The 21,183-nt window shown below is 49.5% G+C and overlaps 1 protein-coding gene across 1 annotated transcript; it reads right to left on the bottom strand.

The window, feature by feature from the left end:
* Positions 1 to 745: 745 nt before the first annotated feature.
* LOC118641323 (translation machinery-associated protein 7) lies at positions 746 to 1,117 on the bottom strand. Its single transcript, XM_036278440.1, has one exon. It carries the CDS (start codon positions 1,090 to 1,092, stop codon positions 805 to 807), a length of 288 nt encoding a protein of 95 aa, XP_036134333.1. The 5' UTR covers positions 1,093 to 1,117; the 3' UTR covers positions 746 to 804.
* Between the last annotated feature and the right edge of the window lie 20,066 nt (positions 1,118 to 21,183).

The raw sequence follows: 21,183 nt of genomic DNA on the forward strand, positions 1-21,183 counted from the left end.
AAAGCTTTTACAAGATCTGAACTGGTTGGAAATCGAATACACACACACACACACACACACACACACACATTTTTTCTTTTTAAAAAAATCTTTATTGCCCTGGCCAGTTTGGCTCAGCGGTTAGAGCGTCCACCTGCGGTCCGGAGAGACCCGGGTTCGGTTCCCGCTAAGGGCACGTACTTCGGTTGCAGTTTGTCCCCGGCCCTGGTTGGTCGTGCGGGTGGCAGCCACTCGATGTGTCCCTTCACGTCGATGTTTCTCTCTCTCTCTCCCTTCCTCTCTCTCCCTCCCACTCTATCTGTACAAAAAATGGAAAAATATCCTCGGGTGAGGATAAAAAAAAAAAAAAATCTTTATTGTTGAATGTATTACAGATGTTCCTCATTTTCCCCCCATTGACCCCCCCCTCCCCACTCCCATCTCCCTCCCGCCTTTTCCCACACTGTTGTCTGTGTCCATTGTTTATGCATATAAGTTCTTTGGTTTATTTCTTCCCACCCCCAACCCTCCTCTCTTGAAGTTTGTCAGTCTAGCAATCAATTTGTACTTTTTTTTTTTTTCAAATGAGTTAAGTTTAATTCCAGGTGGTACAGAATTCCCAATGGAACAAAGACTGAAGAACACACTTGGGCAGGATTCTGGGCTGGTTTACTCTGACCTCACAGCTAAGGTTGAAACGGCAGAGTGAGAACTGAAGAGATGAGCCACTGCATGATTATTATTACTATTATTATTATTATTATTATTTTTACAAAAGTTTATTCTTAAATGTACAACAGGCTCCAAGACAACACTTCATTCTAGCTATGGATGGCAAGAGATGTTATGGCAGGAAATCCAGATGTTAAAAAAAGGAATGGAATTAAGGATCACCATTGCCCTAGGCACAAGGAACAGCTCACTTTTGCCAGATTTCTTAATTCCACCTGTGGCCAGGGGGCCCTTCCCCGCAGCCTTCGCTTTTAGCTCCTCAAGTTTCTTCTGCTCCTCTTTCTGCTTCTGCTTGAACGCCTTATCTTCCTCGTCCATCTCTTTGGCTTGCTTCTCGGGCTGCTTCAGGGGCTGCTTCTTGCCACCTTCGCGGCCGGACATGGTGCCTACTGCCCCTTCCCCAGACCTTGCCACCGGAGCAATTTGTGCTTCTTAATCCCTTCACCTTTTTCACCTATTCCCCCAACCCCCCTCCCATCTGGCAACCAACAAAATGTTCTCTGTATCTATGAGAATGTTTCTGTTCTGCCTGTTCATTTTGTTTGTAGATTCCATTGTCGATAGATATGTATTCATTGCCATTTTGTTTGTTCATAATTTATTTTTTTCTTCAAAAAGACCCTTCAACATTTCATATAATAATGGTTTGGTGGTGATGAACTCCTTTAGCTTTTTCTTGTCTGGGAAACTCTTTATATGGCCATGATTCTAAATGACAGCTTTGCAGGATAGAGTAATCTTGGTTGTAGGTTCTTGCTTTTCACCACTCTGAATATTTCTTGCCACTCCCTTCTGGCCTGCAAAGTTTCTTTTGAGAAATCAGTTGACAGTCTTATGGGAATTCCCTTGTAGGTAACTAACTGCTTTTCTCTTGCTGCTTTTAAGATTCTCTCTTTGTCTTGAACCTTTTGCATTTTGATGATGACGTGTCTTGGTGTGGGCCTCTTGGGGTTCAGCTTGTTTGGGACTCTCTGTGCTTCCTGGACTTGTATGTCTGTTTCCTTCACCAAGTTAGGGAAGTTTTCTGCCATTATTATTTCAAATAGGTTTTATATTTCTTGTTCTCTCTCTTCTCCTTCCGGCACACCAAAGATGTGAATGTGGGCACGCTTGAAGTTGTCCCAGAGGCTCCTTACACTATCTTCATTTTTTTTATTATTCTTTTTTCTTTTTGCTGTTCTGATTGGGTGTTTTTTGCTTCCTTATGTTCCAAATTGATGGTTTGCTTCTTGGCTTTACCTACTCTACTATTGAATCTGTGTAAATTATTCTTTATTTCAGTTAGTGCCTCCTTCATTTCTGACTGTGCATCCATAATTTCTTTTTTTTTTCTTTTTTTTTTTATCCTCACCCGAGGACATTTTTTTTTTGTTCAGGTACAGTGGGAGGAAGAGAGAGAGAGAGAGAGAAACATCGATGTGAAAGGGACACATCGAGTGGCTGCCACCAGCACGACCGACCAGGGCCTGGGACAAACTGCAACCGAGGTACATGCCCTTAGCGGGAACCGAACCCCGGTCTCTCGGGACCGCAGGCTGATGCTCTAACCGCTGAGCCAAACCGGCCAGGGCAAAATTATTTTTATTTTTTTGTGTGTTACATGCCTCTAGCAGAAACCGAACCTGGGACTCTCTGGCCCACAGGCCGACGCTCAACCTCTGAGCCAAACTGGCCAGGGCTGCATCCTTCATTTCTGACTGGTCCTTTTTTATGCTCTTGAGGCCCTCACGAAGTTTGCTGAGGTTCTCACTAAGTTCCACTAAGTTCACTGAGCATCCTTATAAGCAGTATTTTGAACTCAGCATCTGTTAGGTTGCTTATCTCCATTTCACTTAGTTCTTTTCCTGGAGTTTTGTTCTGTTCTTTCATTTGGGACCTGTTTCTTTGTCTCCTCATTTTGGCTGCCTCCCTGTGTTTGTTTCTGTGTATTACTTAACGAGAGGTATGGGGCTAGCTGAGACCAGATGCTGCTTATTGAAAGAATTTAGGAAAATCTGAAGCAGGATCCAAGACAGGCCAATCCTATGGTTAAGCAAGTGGCAACAGCTTGGGTGGGCCTGAGAGTTGGGTGGGGCGGGGCCTCAGGGGGTCAGCAGGGCGGGGCTACCAGTGTGAGCCAAGTTGCTGGAGTCCCAGATATGGCGACTGTCTGCCGCCCCCGGGAAGGGCTCACCAAAGGAACAAAGGCCTCTGACAGCACGTCTTTCCAGGAGAAAGCCCCCTCTCCAACCCTCGCTCCAACGCCAAACAGCTCAGTTCTTCCCTGTATGTCTCTGGCGCCCCTCGAGCTGCCTCCCCTCCAAGCTCAGAGGGAGAGAGTCTGATAAGTCCGTGCGCGGGCCCTTTAAGAGGAGCTGCCTGGGGCTCCCGCCGCCTCAGCCTCCCTGAGCCTCAGTTCCCGCTGGTTTTTCCAGCCAGAAGTTATGGGGATTCTCTTCCTGGCACTGGAACCCTGAGCAGGGCACCTGGTGTGGGACGGGGACCCCTCAGTCCTCAGGGAGAATCTTCCCAGCCGAGGTGTCCTCCTGATTTTATCCGCCACACGTGGGTGTGGGAGCAGCCCGTCCCCTCCGCCCCTCCTGCCAGTCTCCATGTGGCTGCTGCTTTAGTTCCGTAGTTGTAGGACTTCCATTCAGCTCCATTTCAGGCGGCTTTGAATGATGGTTGTTCTGTAGTTTAGTTGTAACTTTGATGTGGTTGTGGGAGGATGGATACCGCGTTTACCTCCCCGCCGTCTTGACCGGAAGTCCTATGGCAGCGTCACAGGTGTATGGCCAGAAGGGAATCACTGGATCCCGCTATCCTCGGCCAAATTTAACATCAAGTCAACAAACCTTTCCTGAGCATCTGCTGGGGGGCGTCCAGGATGCTTATAGTGTAGGGGAAGAAAACTGTAGGTATTAGGGGAAATGAAGCTGTGAGCTGGCGGCCACCCTCTCTCACACACCGTGGTAGAAGCAGGACCCCACAGGGCCCCACAGGCCAGCTCAGCGCAGAGCCTCCAGCAGAGGCGCACGTCCAGCTACCGGAAGTGATACGGAAAGGAATTCCTTTATTTACTTGACCTGCGCCTGATGTCCTTTGGGCCCCTCCTGGATTACTTCTTGGTCTTTTAGGGGCAGAGGAGGAAGACCTCTGCGAAGGGGCAACTCTCCCCAGCCTGTCTGGAATGCCCGAGGCAGACTCCCGTTAACTGACACTGCCCAGGAGGACCCTGCCACATGCCTGATTATCCGGACTCCAGACCACCAAGCTCCTGTTACCAGAACCTTCTGGCTGGTGGGGACTCCTCATGACCAGAGTCAAGTCCCACCAAAAACTCCAGATGTGCCCTCTGCATCATCAAGAAAAAATAAAATGGCCCGGCTGGTGTGGCTCAATGACTGAGTGTCGACCCTGCACCAGGAGGTCGCTGGTTCGATTCTCGGTGAGGGCACATGCCCAGGTTGTGGGCCAAATTCCCAATGGGGGGCATGCAGGAGGCGGCCAATCAATGTTCTTTCTCATCGATGTTTCTATTTTTCCCTCTCCCTTCCTCTCTCTAAAGTGAATAAAGGAAAAAAAAAAATTTAAATAAACAAAATGACCTCTGGTTTGGTTTTCATGCTTGTTGTATTTTATTGTATATTAATTTGAATTTGGGTAACTTAATGTGGCGCATAAGCTGATGCATTCACCCAAATATGTTACTGATACCATTGTAATTAGCTAGTTATTAATAGTCAGAAAGGAGCAAAATCGAGGCCAGGCATTATAAGCACTTGGGCAGCTTCACCAGGAAGCTGCAACTTTGCCCTCCCCAGGGCAACAGCACAGGGGGGAGGGTTCAAACAAACGGGAGACAGAGGCACCTGCAGTGGAGCTGGGGTGACCCGGGAAGGTACTTGCCTGTCTGTCATTGGCCAGAATGGGCATGGTCACTGCAAGTGCATGAAAATTTGGGAACACATCATCTCCTAAATAAAGGCGTCCTCTCTCGTTGCTCTTGGTGTCCCTGCATTCACCTATGTTCCCCTGCAGCCACGTGGCCAGTAAAGCCGCATGTGATGGGCTGCCGTGGGAAACACAGCTAAGCCAGCCGCTGCTGGACTGGCCCTGGCTCCACATAGAAAGGAAGCTCTGGACATGGGCTCTGAGTTGGGCTCTGCTGAAGGCAAACTGGGACTTCTTCCTGCGCGGGACTGAGGGCGACGAGGCCTTGGAACCTCAGGGGTTCGATGCCACGGAAATAAGGCTTTCTACAGGATGGCATACTCCAGTGCGCATCTCAGAAAGTTCTTGAGATATCTCAGGGACTCCATCCCCACTGGCAACAGATGGAGACGAGGCCTTCCTTCTCTGGCAAATGATCGCCACGGTGCTCCTTCTCCTGATCTTGCAGGAGGCAGCATGGGTGGGGAACCTAAGCGTCGTAAGAACTGTAGCCAAGTGGGAAACGCGTCACAGCCAAGCGCAGGGCCCATCCAGCCGTACCTTCATGTCATAATTTTGTGGACAATGTCATTGCAGCCGAGACACAGACAGAGCCTGGGCCACCTTATGCACTACTTCATAGAGGAAGGGCACGTTTATTTATTTTATTTTTTATTTTTTTATCCTCACCCAAGGACATTTTTGCCTTTATCTTCAGATAGAGCGGGGGGGGGGGGGGGGAGAGAGAGAGAAACATTGACGTGAAAGAGACACATCAACTGGTTGCCACCCACACGACCTCAACCGGGGCCAAACTGCAACCGAGGTACATGCCCTTAGCAGGAACCAAACCCTGGACTCTCTGGTCTACAGGCCAACTCTCTAACCACTGAGCCAAACCGGCCAGGCGGCAAATACTTGTTAACCAGTTGGCTTTGGAGGCCAAGGGCTAACTTTGGTGCCGCCAGTTCACGGTCAGTGGTAACTCGGGGGGAGGGGCGGGACTGGGCTTATCCTCTAGCCTGGCAGCTGCCATAAAAGGCCACTCACACGCCAGGCCAGTCGAGGACTCCAGGGCCTCCCAGAAGCCATCCAAACCTGGCCTCTTCCACCCTCGGGCAGACTGCTCAGGAGACAGACCTTTGCAGGCAAATGTCCTTTCCCCCAAGCATGGCAGACAGGGCGACTCGTTCTCTGCGACCCCGTTAACGCGAGCACACCCAGGCAGAGGGTTCTGAGGGGCACATGTGTGAGGAGAAGGAGGGGGGTCAGGGCGGGTCCGAGTCCTCTGTCAGGAGAAGAAAGCCGATGCCCCAGGCAGCGCAGCGGGCGGCATCTCCGTGTTCTGCGTCTGGCAGAGTCGGGTCTCCCAGGGCAGTGCTCAAGTCAGAGCCCTCGCCTGCTGCCACCAGACCACGGCTGTGAGGCTGTCCGTCCGTCCGTCCCGAGCCTTACTGTGCTCTGCTGCGCTGGGTGCTGGGAGGGTGCGCAGGGCATGGGAGTGGAGCCCCTGGCAAGCCCGCCGCTTCGTAAGGAAGGTACATCTGCACGAACGGTGGCAGATGACCCTTGTCCAAGGAGGTGTGCCTCCTGAGTGTAACAGGTACTATGGATAACTTCCCAGGCATTCCCTGCCCACTGATGCAGCCCTGGTCTTGTTCGGGATGGAGTGGAAATGCCTAGATTTCAGGAAAGGCAGCCCCTGCCTCGCGGTGAGAACGCACCCAGTTCTGCTCGATGGAAAAGGGCCAGAGGGCTGCGGGGAAAGACTCACTGTGGCCACCCTTGCCACCTGGCTTTGAGCCAAAGCAACCACACCGTGACAACCTTTTTTTAAAACATTTTTTTCCTTTATTGATTTTAGAGAGAGAGGAAGTGAGAGGGAGAGATAGAAACATCAACGAGAGAGAACGTCGACTGGCTGCCTCCTGACCCCGCACTGGGCATCGGGCCCACAACCTGGGTGTGTGCCCTGACTGGGAATCGAACCGGTGACTCCCTGGTGCATGAGTCAACACTCAACCACTGAGCCACACTGGCCAGACTCCTTGTAACAATCTTTTTTTTTTTTTTATCCTTATCCGAGGACATTTTTCAATATTTTGTTCCAATAGAGTGGGAGGGAGAGAGAGAGAGAGAAACATCAATGTGAAAGGGACACATCGAGTGGTTGCCACCTGCACGACCCAACCAGGGCCGGGGACAAGCTGCAACCGTGGTACATGCCCTTCGTGGGAACCGAACCCGGGTCTCTCTGGACCACAGGCCAACACTCTAACCGCTGAGCCAAACTGGCCAGGGCTCCTTGTAACAATCTTAAAGATCAATGGGCAACACAATGAAGATGGTGGGAGAGAAGGGAGGGAAGACGCCCTGGGTCTGTAATGACTCCACTGAGGAGGCAAATCAGAGCCCATAGCTCTCGCCTCTCACGTCTCCACGTGTGGGGAAAATAACCTCCAGATACAAGGCCCTGGTTGGGTGGGTTTCCTGCCGCTCGCAGCGCCGCTTGCCGTGTGCCTCAGCCTGCCCGAGGCTGGCGCAATGCAGTGAACACAGGCACACGCTGGTAGGACTGAGTGGGGGAGCATTGCAAGGGACCAAAATGCTCCAGGTCTCTGGACGCAGCCCAGTTTATTTGCAGGGTGGTTCCCCAGGTTACATGTGGATTTAGGTAAATTATTTCTCTGAGATGGTGCCTCTGCAAACATACAGCCTAGCCTTGTCTCTCGCTTTTTACGGCGAAAAGAGACATCAAAGCTAAAAAATAACAAGCCCAGTCGTGCCTAGGCACGGCCCATTATTCGTACGGGGTGGCCTTCCAACACTTTCTTACATTTGGATGTTGGGCGCATGGAAAGAAGAGAAATTAGTTTTCAGTCAGTAAATGAGGGAAGGCAAGGTGGACAGATGCCATTTAAGCCTCACAGACATGATCTGCATGTGGGAGCTGACGGAAACACGTTCTGAAGGAAAAAGCCATTTGTGCAACAATAATAATGCGATTTATTATCTACTGAGGTCCGGGCCGTGTTCTAAAGCCTCTTGGCATTGAGCCCTTGGGACAAACCATCGGCGGCAGTGCCATCGGGTGCACAGGACAGAGGGAACGTCTGCAGAGAAGTAACTTTCCTCTAAGTGGAAGAGGTGACATTCGAACTCCAACCCGTCTGACTCCAGAACCTTTGTTCTTAACCCTCACATACTTATCTGCATATGAGGGTTCCCCCAGACACAGTGATATGTGATTTAGACGTTGAAGGACAGCAGGGGACGTTTGGGGGAAGGAGGGAGGAGGTCTGGGCACCAGATGGGCACGGACAACGGGCAGGAGGAAGGAAAGTGGCGGGAAGGTCCAGGCACGGGGCTGTTCACTGCAGCGCCGAGAGCAGAGCAGAGCGGTTCCAGCCCGCGTGCCCATGCCCAGGGGCACCCTGCCGCGTCCGCACCAGGGCACCGCAGGCCCGGTGAGTGCGCCCGGGCAGCCCTGTGGAAGAAGAAGGCTGTCACAATGTACTGATCAGAAAAGCCCTCCGGGACACAGCGAGTGGAAGGAAAGCAGACAGTTATTATGGTTTTGTTTTTGCGTAAAAAAAGCAGACAGGGAACGAGTGTCTGTTTCTATTCACTTGTGTTCATATAAAAACGAGGAGGAGAAACAAGGACCTGAAATGGTGATTTCCAATATGTGTGGGGACAGGGGAGGGCGGGAAAGATGTCGCCCTGTATCACCACGCTTTTGAATGGTTACCTATTGGAAAAATAATAAACAAAGGCTAGAGAGAGAAAGAACAGGAGGTTGGGGGAACTTCCTGAGTACGTCAGTCAGTCCAGGGAACTGGGCAGTAGGAAGCCGGGGTGGGGAGTGGGAGGTGGGGCGTGGGGGCGACATCTGCTGGAAGGGGCCTGAGTGAGCCTTGGCCTTTATCCTCCAAGTGGGGAGAACCTGGATGATTTTTAAAACACTTTCTGTTAGGTGGAATGACCCTGCCCACTTGTTTTCAGGTTGCAGACATGCTGGGCACTTCCTCCGCATGCCCCTGGCGTGCCCCTGGGGATGTGTGACAGCTGGCTGAGGTCAGTCTGCTGCCCACATTGCCCTCACGAAGGTTCTAGAGGGAAGACCGCCACAAGCTGACTTGGAGTTTGGCGGTCCCCTGTGGCTGCGGGGTGGAGAACTCAGATTTGACCTCATCCTCAGGATTTGGGGGAGGGGGTGGGAGACCCTTTCTCCGAGGTCCAGCCTGAAGTGGTGGCTGTGGGGTAGAGACGATAGGAAAACTTTGCGGCATGAGAGAGAGAGAGAGAGAGAGAGAGAGAGAGAGAGGATTGAAGTCACTGGCCAGGGATGCGCGGAGCAGCGGGTGACCGAGCCACGCCCTCTGCGGGCAGGGAGGTAGAAAGCGTGAGCAGGAGGAGGGCTGAGAGACACAGGGGTGTACTTTAGACGACTGGAATTTCAGAACCTGCGATTTGATCATGAGAAATGTTTAGTGGCTGCTGACTAACCAAGGCCGACCTCAGAAAAGAGGCTGGTGATGAAGAGGCAGCTCCAGGAGGCCTCCCAGGGGGACCACAGAAGCACAGGGAGGGGGGCTGGGTTTACGAGCCGCCTTGATGGCCCCCAGCCCTTGACGGAGCCACACATCAGGAAGTTACCCACAAATGGACAGGCTGTGGTCTTGGGAGTGCACGTGACCTCCAGTGCAGGGAATTGAAACGTAAAGGGAAGATGTCTCTTTCTAAACTGCAAATCAGGTAAACACCCTTCCGTGTGAGCTGGTCCAGCCATTCGGGGAAACTGGCGGTATGAACAGCAGCAGAAGCCATGTCCACCCCGGGAGCTGAGATTCCAGGTCGACGCCTGTGCTCACATGTGTCCTGGGTACACAGCAAGAACACAAGAAGGGTTGTGGGAGCTCTGGGCATAACAGCCCCACACGGTACACAGCCCAGATCAGCCAGACCCTGGGCAGACTAGAAGATGAAACAGGGCTATAAAAGATAAGATGTCTTGTAGCCCGAATGGGTCCATTACTCAGAAAAGAAAATACATTTTAAAAGCTGACCAAGGACAGGACACACTTTGACTTGGTTGCTGTGCCTGGACTTGACCCTCCTCTGGCAATTTGCCTCAGGAACGCTGACCATTCTCTGGTCCCAGGAATGGTCTGAGCTGTCGGTAACATCATAAAAGATTAGCCACCTTGATGTTGGACATCAAGCTCCCGAAGGCCAGACTGCAGACCCGCCCCTGCCCCTTTCCCTACGACACTCCCAGCTCACAGCTGCACATAGTTATCTTCTCCTTCACCGGTATATAATCAGCCAGCTGGTGGGGGAAGGTCAGAGCAGAATTGTCAGGATGACCTGCTGCTCTCCATACTGCTGGCATTATTGGAATACATGCTCATACGATTCAAACTTATCTCTGCTTAATTTGGCTCAAGTAGTGACAAGCAGCCCGGACTCACTGAGTGTCTAGTATCAACTTCTCCTGCTCTCTATCGGCCACAGTCCAGCTGAGCCAGAGGGTGGGGAGACAGACTCCGCCTTATGGTGGGAGGAATTGCAAAGTCACTTTTTTTTTTTTAATCCTCACCCGAAGACATTTTTGCATTTATCTTCAGATAAAGAGGGAGGGAGAGAGGAAGGAAGAGAGAGAGAGAGAGAGAAACATCGATGTAAGAGAGACACATTGACTGGTTGCCAACCGCACCACCCCAGCTGGGGCCAGGATGAACTGCAACCGAGGTATGTGCCCTTGGTGGGAACTGAACCCGGATCTCTCTGGTCTGTGGGTCAACGCTTTAACCGCTGAGCCAAACTGGCCAGGGCACAAAGTCACTTTTTTTTAATCCTCACCCAAGAATATGCTTTTTATTAAATTTTTTTTTTTTTTTTTTTAGAGAAAGAGGAAAGGAGAGTGAGAGAGAAACATCAATGTGAGAGAAACATTGATCGGTTGCCTCCTGTGTGCACCCCCACCAGGACTGAACCCACAACCTATGTATACTCGCAACCTAGGTATGTGTCCTGACTGGGGATAGAACCTGCAAGCTGTTTGGTGTAAGGGACAATGCTCCAACCAACTGTGCCACCCAGCCAGGTGCAAAGTCACCTTGGAAGGGTGTGGATACAGGGAGAAGGGAGAATTAGGGCCAGTTTTTGGTATCAACCTTTTACACTGCTTCCAATCTTCCTTTTAAACTGGGGATGAGGCGGAGGGAATAATCGCGTAAGTAAGTAAGTACACAGTAGAGCCCACAACTAAGAGCCAGTGTCTGGATCTATGTCCTGACTCTCGGAGCTTTGAGCTGGCAGGTCTCGGGCTACCAGGCTGGAGAGACCATGTGGAGAGACCCAGCCCACGGCCACTTCCTCCAAGCCTCCCCGTGTGTGAAGGGAGCTCTCCTGGGCCCATCACTCCACACAAGTGGCCGGTTAAATGCCCTCGAATGACTCACTCTACATGCAACCATGGGCCAGCCTACGGAGCCCTACCAGCATTCTTGACAGTTCGAAGCCACTGTCTTTTGGGAGATAGTAAGTGCCTGTAGCAGGAATTGGACCAGGCTTGTTTGAACCAGACCTTAGACCACAGCCAGACCCCCCAAAGCAGAGGCTTTAAAGCAAGGGAGATGGTTCTCCAAAGGAAGCTTTGCGACCCCACATCTTTTGAAAATGAGAACACCAGTAGCAATGCTGGGACTCACCCTCGGTGGCCTGTCTTGGGGCTCAGGGCTCCTCCAACTTCTCTGGGTGCACCCCGGAGCCTTCCTGTTCACATGCATGGTACCAGGAACTCCGGACACCCACCACACCCTGCCCTACAGCCTGCCTGCTTCCGCCCAGCCCCACCAGGGGGGCAGGTTGAGATGAAGCTCCGTGGGCTTGCTGCCTACCCAAAGCTGCAGTTATGTCCCCAAGCTCATTAATCAGGTCTTCCCTGGAGATGTCATTAATAGCACTACTGGAGCCAGAAGTGCAGGTGAGGGAGTGACAAGGTCATGCCTGCAATTACTAATTACTTTGTGTCCAAATGGTTCCTTTCTGTTCGAAGAGCATGTGTGGCTTGTAACTCATCTGTGTTGCTATTCAAGGATAAACGTGCACCCAGAACAATGGGGAGTGTGCCACGACTCAGGGCGCCTGTTCTCCTGGCGCACCGCCGGAGCCTGAATGCCCGGCAGCCTCTGAGCTGGACCCAGAGCTTTGGTCTGAAGCCACCCGGCGGCAGAGCCACACTGTCACCTGTGGCTGCGCGCCTGTGTCTCCAAGTGTCCGCGTATCCTCTCCACCGTCTCACTGTGACAGAGCACTGTCCTTATTTTCACTGAAGTGTTTTCAGATCACTGACCCCTGAGGAGCTGCCCCAGACCAGCATTCCCACTAGGATTCCCTGCGGAACCTGGGCCACTGGCCGAGGTCCTGCCTGCAGGTGTGTTCGATTTGCTCTGCAAAGTACTTTTTTAAAAAAGCGTCAACAACATCTTCTCTCTCTCTCCCATTTTTTGGGGGAGGCAACCAAATTTTTGGTGGCCTTGTTTAGAATAAAGACACTGATGGTCACCTACCCAATATGTGTTTCCTGTACCTCTTTGGCTATAAGTCCTGATTTTAGACAGGGCGGTGGTGTGCCCAGCTAGAAGACATTTCCCAGCCTCCACTGTGGCAAGGTGAGACTTGGACTCAGTTGTAGCCAATAAGCCAGAAATGGAGAGGACGGCGGTCCCCTTTTACACTCACCTCTTCTCTCTACCGCCCGGAGAGAGGATGAGTGGCTGGTCCTCCAGCCATCACCTTGAACCGTAAGTTCACCTTGAAATTGGCAGCCACGGGGGATGGTGCAGGAGAAAGAGAAGAGGGACCCGTGTCTCCTTGGTGATCTAAGAAGCCCTGAACTGTGCCTCCTGACTTCTTTTACACGAATAAGCGTGTTTCTTACTCGAGCCTCTGTAACTGTGGCGTCGGTTATCAGTAGCTAACCTCACCCAGAGAAAAAACAAAATTCAACTGAGTATATGTGAAGGTCTAATTGGCTTTATTCAACTCATGACTCTGCAGCACCCCATCTAGCAGCCAGAAGGGCGCCCCGCAAGGTGAGTTTTATAGGAACAAGGATGGGGTGAGGGAGCTGCTAAAAGAGAAAGGATTGTTTTGGGGGACAGACATCTTTTCTTTTGGGGGAAAAGAATGGGAAGGGTCTTTTCATGGGGATGGCCTTTTCTTTCTTTGGGGATAGAAAGGGCCACATGACCAGAAAATTCCAGACTTACTAAGATTATGTTTTTGGGGAGAGGTTGAAACTGCGGGTATCAAATCCAAGTCTCATGTCATCATGGGCTTTTAGTACAAGTGATGCCATTTGGGACCTGTGGTTTTTCTCCTTCGCAGACTTTCTTTTCATTAAAAAAATTTTTTTTCTCTTTATTAATTTTAGAGAGAGAGGAAGGGAGAAGGAGAGATAGATAGAAACATCGATGAGAGAGAACATAGACTGGCCGCCTCCTGCATGCCCCCCACTGGAGATCAAACCCACAACCTGGGCATGTGCCCTGACCGGGAATTGAACCTGCAACCTCTCAGTGCAGGGTCGACGCTCAACCGCTGAGACACACCAGCTGGGCATCAGGCTTTCTCTATAACTGCTTTACTGAGTCATCATCCACACACCATACAAGTCACCCACTTATGGTGTCAGAGAGGAGGACACTTTCCCCTTTCTGCCTTCGTTCTTCGAGCGGGTCAGACGATTCAGATGTCCTGCAGCAGATTACTGAGAGATGTTTGAACACGTGTGTCTGGGGAATTCACATAAGCATGAACATTCCAAAGACAGTGAGGCAAAATGAGTTATACATCCCACGCAGGACGGAGGAGGGGAAGGCGTTAACGTGGGGATGAGGTGAACGCTTAGTCAATGGGTGCAATTGGGTCTCTGGGAACAGTGGCCCAGAGAGGACGCTGGTCCAATGGCCTTGCCAGCTTCCGCCGTCACATTTGGTTCATGTTAAAACACAGTCATCTATAACGATCGCTTTCTTCCTGGAGCAAGTCCTTGGGCTAAATCCTTCTCAGCAGTACAGGGGACGATCGAGGGACCTCCCGAGCCTCTGGGCCTTGACTGTTTGCAGCCAAATAATCTGCATGCCAGAATGGAACCTCTCGAGGTGACCCCAGAGCCATGTATCCATCACCACCATCTCCTTTCAGAACATCTCACCCCTCCCCCGCAAGAGGCCCTATACCCATTAGCAGTGTGGGCCACAAAGAGGGTGTGTTCAAGTTCAGTGATCAAAAGGAATCTCACAGGGGGATCTTGCCACCCAAAAGGGACCTGACCCTGAGCGAATCTGCCTTGGGCTGCCGGTAGCGTGTGGGTTCTTGACTTCCTGCAGGAGAGATTTCACAAGAGTCCAGGGGATTTAGAGAGTGTGTTTGTTAAAGCTGGGGACAGTGAGACAAAAAAGGACTCAGGGTAGAAGAAGCTGCAGGGAAGCCTCGCGGGCTCTGCTTTGGCTCTGGAATGTTATAGGACAGAACTGGCCCCAGCGGGGCTGCTGTGACTCGCTGAAAAGCCAGAACAAAGGGGGCCTTGTGATGCTGGCAGCAAGAGCAGCACCAGGTGTTAGATGGTGGGGTCAGACCGGACCTCGGATCAGCAACCTCAGTACTCGAGTTTTGTCCAAGAAAGAATTCAGCCCTGGCCGGTTGCTCAGCGGTTAGAGCGTCGGCCTGCGGTCTGGAGAGACCCGGGTTCGGTTCCCACTAAGGGCATGTACCTCGGTTGCGGTTTGTCCCCGGTCCTGATTGGGTCGTGTGGGTGGCAGCCACTCGATGTGTCCCTTTCACGTCGATGTTTCTCTCTCCCTCCCACTCCATCTGAACAAAATATATATATATATAAAAAAAAAAGAATTAGGAGGCAAGACTTAAACTATAAGAGAAAGTTCATGTAGAACGTCACGGAGGCAGAAGCAGGGAGCGGTGGAAGAAATGGGCTCAGGAAACACATTACACAGCAAAGGAAGGGCCCTTGGAGCTGAGGAGAAAGGGGGGCAAGGGAAGTGAGCTTGGGGTGGGGAAGGAGGCTCGGATATGCTCCCAGGAGGGTCCTCCAAGGTCCCAGGGGAGGGTTTTAACAGAATATTCACCAGCTTTCCAGGGGTATCCTCTCAGGACCTTTCTCCACTGGAGGCTGGCACCAGGGCAGGGAGTCATCAGTCACTGCAGCTGGTCCTGGGGCTGTGCAGATGCTCGTCTGGTTTCCCTGCATTCCTGGGCCTGGAGCTGGGACACAGCCAGCCAGATGTCACCCCAGGGGCGAATGCGTACGGAGTAGTCCGCTGAGGCCACTCTTCGGTCCCTTGTTCCTCCTCTAGGGGGTCTTGGGCGGGTCTCTGATGTAGGTCATGTGGGCCGCTGTCTGTGACTGGCCTGGACAACCTGGTTGAGCTGCAAGGTCATCCAGAGTTCGTGGCTGCCTCTGCTTGGCCTTGGTGTCTGTGGGAGGACCAAGCTGCCCTCCAAGGCCGGCGTTTTCAAGCACCAAGCCTGGGGCAGGTCAGCACAGTGCCCAAGGCGCCCCAGGCTCCGTCTCTGCCTGCCTTTGTCTGCAGATGCTGAGAGGCTCCGTCCCTGAAAGAGCCTCTGGCGGCTGCATGACGCAGTTCTCGGTGAGTCACCAGGTAGGAGTGCGTGGTATTCACCAGGCTGATGCAGGTCAACTCAGTGCCAGTGCTGGGTCTGAGGCCACTCTGTCAATGTCCCAGGGCACACAAGGCCAGCTACTACACCTGCGTGCCCACAGACCTTTGTGGTGGGGTGGAGTCTCAGGGAGTCAAACCAACCAAGATGTGGCTGTGTGAAGGGCAGGCTCTGCATCAGTCAGGTGTATGAGGGACAATGGCCACGACTCAGTCTGCCCGAGATTCTGCCAGAAGCCTGAGCTCAACAGGGGGTGACTGCTGGGAGTCAGGGGTGGGGACTAGTGGATCTCCTGTGAGGTGCAGGTGTGGTCACCAGCACTTGTTGCTTGTTGATTTATTTTATTTCATTAAAAAAAATTTTTTTTCTTTATTAATTTTAGAGAAAAAGGAATGGAGAGGGAGGGAGAGAAAGAAACATCAATGAGAGAGAACATTGATTGGCCGCCTCCTGCATGCCCCCCACTGGGGATCGGGCCCACAACCTGGGCATGTGCCCTGACCAGGAATGAACCCGGCCACCTCTTAGTGCCTGGGTCAACGCTCAACCACTGAGCCACACCGGCTGGGCTGTTTGTTGATTTGTTGATGACAGCCATTCTGCAGGTGTGAAGTCATATCTCATTGTGGTTTTCATTTGCATCTCTCTGATAATTAGTGACATTGAGCATCTTTTCATTTGTCTATTGGCCATCTTTATGTCCTCTTTGGAGAAGTGTCTAGTATAGATCCCTTGTAAATTTTTTAATTGGATTGTTTGTTTTCTTGGTGTTGAGTTGTATACATTTTTAAAATATTTTTTGGATATTAACCCCTTGTCAGATGTATAATTGGCAAATATAGTCTCCTACTCAGTGTGTTGCTTTTTTATTTTGTTGATTTCTTTCTTTCTTTTTTTTCTGTGCAAAAGCTTTTTAGTTTGATGTAGTTCCTCCCATTTGTTTATTTTTTCCTTTGTTTCCCTTGCCATAGGAGATATGTCAGCAAAAATATTGCTACAAGAAAGGCCTGAGATTTTACTGCCTATGTTTTCTTCCAGAATTTTTATGGTTTCACAACTTACCAGTAAGTCTTTAATTCATTTTGAATTTATTCTTGTGTATGCTGTAAGTTGGTGGTCTAGTTTCTTTTTTTGCATGTATCTGTTCAGTTTTCCCAACACCATTTACTGAAGAGACTGTCTTTACTCCATTGTATGTTATTGTCTCCTTTGTCAAATATTAATTAACCATAAAGGTGTGGGTTTATTTCTGGGCTCTGTCTTCTGTTCTACTCATCTGTATGCCTGTTCCTATGTCAGTGCCAGGCTGTTTTGATTACAATGGCCTTGTAGTATAGTTTTTTTTCCTTTATTGATTTTTAGAGAGAGAGAAAGGGAGAGGGAGAGAGAGATAGAAACATCAATGAGAGAGAACATTGATTGGCCGCCTCCTGCATGCCCCCTACTGGGGATCAGGCCTACAACCTGGGCATGTGCCCTGACCAGGATTATAACCAGTGACCTCCTGGTGCATGGGTTGACGCTCAACCACTGAGCCACACCAGCAGGGTAGCCTTGTAGTACTGTTTGATATCAGGTAGTGTGATGCCTCCAACTTTGTTTTTTTTTTTTTTTTTAAGATTGCTGTGGCTATTCGGGGTCTTTTTTGGTTCCATATAAATTTCTGGAATAGTTGTTCTAGTTCCATGAGATATGCCACTGGTATTTTAATAGGAATTGCACTGATTTATAGATTGCTTTTGGTAGTATGGACATTTTAATAATATAAATTCTTCCTGTCTATGAACACAATATATTTTTTTCACTTATTTGTATCTTCCTCAATTTCTTCAGTATCGTATAACTTTCTGAGTATAGGTCTTTTACCTCCTTGGTTAAATTTATTCCTGGGTACCTTATTTTTCTTGTTGTTGCAATAGTAAATGGGATTGTTTTTAATGTCTCTTTCTGATAGTTTGTTATTGGGATATAAAAATGCCACCGATTTCTAGATATTAATTTTGTATCCTGCTACTTTGCCAAATTCATTTATTAGTTCTAGTAGGTTTTTTGGTGATTCCTTAGGGTTTTCTGTATATAGTAACATGTCATCAGCAAATAATGATAATTTTACTTTCTCCTTTTCAATTTGGATGCCTTTTATTTCTTCTTATCTGATTGCTGTGGTGAGGACTTCAAGTACTATGTTACATAAGAGTGGTGAAAACAAATGTTGGTACACATGAAGTTGCCCCAGCGGCTCCTTATACTCTCCTCATTACTATTATTTTTTTCTGTTTGCTGTTTCGATTGGGTTTTTTTCACTTCCTTATCTTTAAATCTCTGGTTTGATCCTCTGCTTCATCTATTCCACTGTTTTTGTTTGTTTGTTTTGTTAATCCTCACCTGAGGATATTTTTCCATTGATTTTCAGATAGAGTGGAAGGGAGGAAGGGAGCAAGAGAGCAAAACATCAATGGGAGAGAGACACAATGATTAGTTGCCTCCCACAGGACTCCAACTGGGGCCAGGGGTCGAGCCTGCAACCCAGGGCATGCCCTTGACTGGGAACCAAACCTGAGACGCTTCAGTCCAAAAGTCAGTGCTCTAACTGTGGATCCAAGCTGACTAGGGCTCCTATCTCTTTCTTGAAGTTCTCACTAAGTTCATTGAGCATCCTTATAGCCAGTGTTCTGAACTCTGCATCTAGCAGATTGCTTGTCTCCATTTTGTTTCATTCTTTTTCTGGAGTTTTGTTCTGATCTTTCATTTGGGACATGCTTCTTTGCCTCCTCGTTTTGGCTGCCTCCCTGTGTTTGTTTCTATGTATTAGGTAGAGCTGCAATGTCTCTCAGGCTTGGTAGAGTGGCGTATTGCAGTAGGTGTTCTGTAGGATCCAGCGGCACAGCCTCCCTGATCACCCCAGCTGGGCACTCAAAGTGTGCCCCCAGTTTGGTCTGTGGCCCACACCAAGGCACATCACAATTAAAATGCAAAGGTTAAGGACAAATAGAGAATCTTAAAAGCAGCAAGAGAAAAGCAGTTAGTAACCTACAAGGGAGCTTCCATAAGACTATCAACTGATTCCTCAACAGAAACTTTGCAGGTCAGAGAGATTAGCAATACACATTCAAAGTGATGAAAAGCAAGGACTTACAACCAACATTACTCTACCCAGCAAAGCTATCATTTAGATTCGCAGGACAGATAAGAGCTTTCTGGACAACTGAATCTAAAAACAAAATAAACAAAAAAGCAGGGGGAAAAAAAAAAGAATGGTGAGAGTGGACATCCCTGTCGTGTTTCTGCTTTTTTTTTTTTTTATCCTCACCTGAGGACATTTATTGTTCAGGTAGAGTGGGAGGAAGAGAGAGGAAGAGAGAGAGAGGGAAACATCGATGTGAAAGGGACACATCGAGTGGCTGCCACCCGCACGACCGACCAGGGCCGGGGACAAACTGCAACCAAGGTACATGCCCTTAGCGGGAACCGAACCCGGGTCTCTCGGGACCGCAGGCCGACGCTCTAACCGCTGAGCCAAACCAGCCAGGGCCGTGTTTTTGCTTTTAAGGGAAATGCTTTTCTTTTCTTTTTTCATTATTGATTTTAGAGAGAGGAAGGAAGGGGGAGAGAGAGATTGAAACATAGATGAGAGAGAACATCGATTGGCCATCTCCCGTATGCCCCCCACTGGGCATTTGGCCCACAATCGCACTGGCGACCTCTTGGTGCATTGGTCAATGCTCAACCACTGAGCCACACTGCTTAGGTACTTTTCTTCTTTTAAAATATGTTTCTATTGGTTTTTTTTAAAGAGAGAGAGTGAGAGATAGAAACATCAATGTGAGAAACATCCATTGGCTGCCTCCTGGGGATGGAGCCTGCAACCAGGCATGTGCCCTGACTGGGAATAGAACCAGGACTTCTCAGTCCACGGGACGATGCTCAGTCCACTGAGCCACACCAGCTGGGCTTAAGGGAAATGCTTTTAGTTTTTGCCTATTGAGTATGAAGTTGGTTATTGGTTTGTCATATATGGCCTTTATTATGTTGAGATATGATCCCTCTGTTCCCACTTTGCTGAGAGTTTTTATCATAAATGGGTGCTGGATTTTGTCAAATGCTTTTTCTGCATCTATTGATATGATCGTGTGATTTTTTTTTTTTTTTTTTATCCTCACCCGAGGACATTTTTCCATTTTTTGTTCAGATAGAGTGGGAGGGAGAGAGAGGAAGAGAGAGAAAAAGAGAGAGAGAGAGAAACATCGACGTGAAAGGGACACATCGAGTGGCTGCCACCCGCACGACCAACCAGGGCCGGGGACAAACTGCAACGGAGGTACACGCCCTCAGCGGGAACCGAACCCCGGTCTCTCTGGACTGCAGGCTGACGCTCTAACCGCTGAGCCAAACTGGCCAGAGCTGATTGTGTGATTTTTATCTTTCATTATTTTTATGTGATGTATCATGTTTATCGATTTGTAGATATTGTACCAACCTTGTATTTCTGGAATAAATACCACCTGATCAGGGTGTATAATTTTTTTCATGTACTGCTAAATCTGGTTTGCTAATATTTTGCCGAGGATTTTAGCATCTATGTTCAACAGGGATATTGGACTACAATTTTCTTTCTTTGTAGTGTCTTTATCTGGTTTTGGAATTAGGATAATACAGGCCTCATGAAATGAACTTGAAAGTCTTCCCTCCTCTTGAATTTTTGGGGATAGATTGAGAAGGATAGGTGTTAGTTTTTTGACTGTTTGGTAAAATTCACCTCTGAAGCCTGGAATTTTGTTTGCTGGGAGTATTTTGATTATTGCTTCAATTTCATTAGTTATAATTGGCTTATTCAGGTTTTCTGATTCTTCCTGATTCAGTTTTGGAAAGTTTCACGTTTCTAGAAATTTATCCGTTTTCCCTAGGTTGCCCAATTTGTCCACATATAGTATTCGAGTGTTTTTAAGAACATGAATCCCTTTTGCCATTTTTTAATTTTAGAAATTTAAAATAGCCCTGGCTGGGTAGTTCAGTTATTAGAGCTTCAACCCCATATACCAGAGTTGTATACCCCATATACCCGGTCAGGGCACATACAAGAATCAACCAATGACTGCATTGTAAATGGAACAACCAATCCATGTTTCTCTCTCCCTTCCTCCTTCTCTCTCTAAAAATCAATCAATCAGCAAAATAAGTTGTGTTTTATATATTTAAAGAGTTTTTAAATAGGAGTAATTCAGTGCCTGCTGAGAAGTTTACAACAGACGATGCTGACTAGTTCTCACAAAGTTCCCTCCTGAGGTGAGAACTTTCTCTGATTTCACAGAGAAGGAGACCGAGCTGTAGAGAGTTATGGAAGTCACAGGTTACGGAGCTAGATCCGGCCTCACCCCAGCTCTGGGCTCTTGCCCATGCTGCTACCTTACCTCGCAAAGGAAAACAGGGGCCCTGGCTGGTGTGGCTCCATTGGCAGAGCGTTGTCCTGTGCTCTCAGAGGTCCCGGTTCAATGCAGGCAAAGTACTGACTGCAAGCCCAGTTGTAAAACTGATCGGGGGAGCTGCTCTGGTGAAGCAGCGATGCTCAGGGGCTAGGGTGCTCTCTCTGACCCCTCCACCACCTGCTCCGGGGAGTCCTAGGACCCCGGTTTGAAGGGAAGAGTCGAGAGCTGTACGTGAAGAGCAAGGGTCAAGCTGCCTCTGGTGCGGCCCAGTCATCGACGCCAGAGAAAGCGTTTGTGTTGGGGCCACCCTGAGCTGGAACAGCGCCTCCCCCACACTCCGGCTTGTGTCCCCTCACGAGAACCTGCAGCGCTCCGCCCCGTGCCCGGCTTGGCAGCTCGCAGCCCGCTCCGCACACGCTGCTCAGTG

Source organism: Molossus molossus, unplaced genomic scaffold (genome assembly GCF_014108415.1).
Source record: "Molossus molossus isolate mMolMol1 unplaced genomic scaffold, mMolMol1.p scaffold_m16_p_28, whole genome shotgun sequence".
Taxonomy (NCBI): Eukaryota; Metazoa; Chordata; class Mammalia; order Chiroptera; family Molossidae; genus Molossus; species Molossus molossus.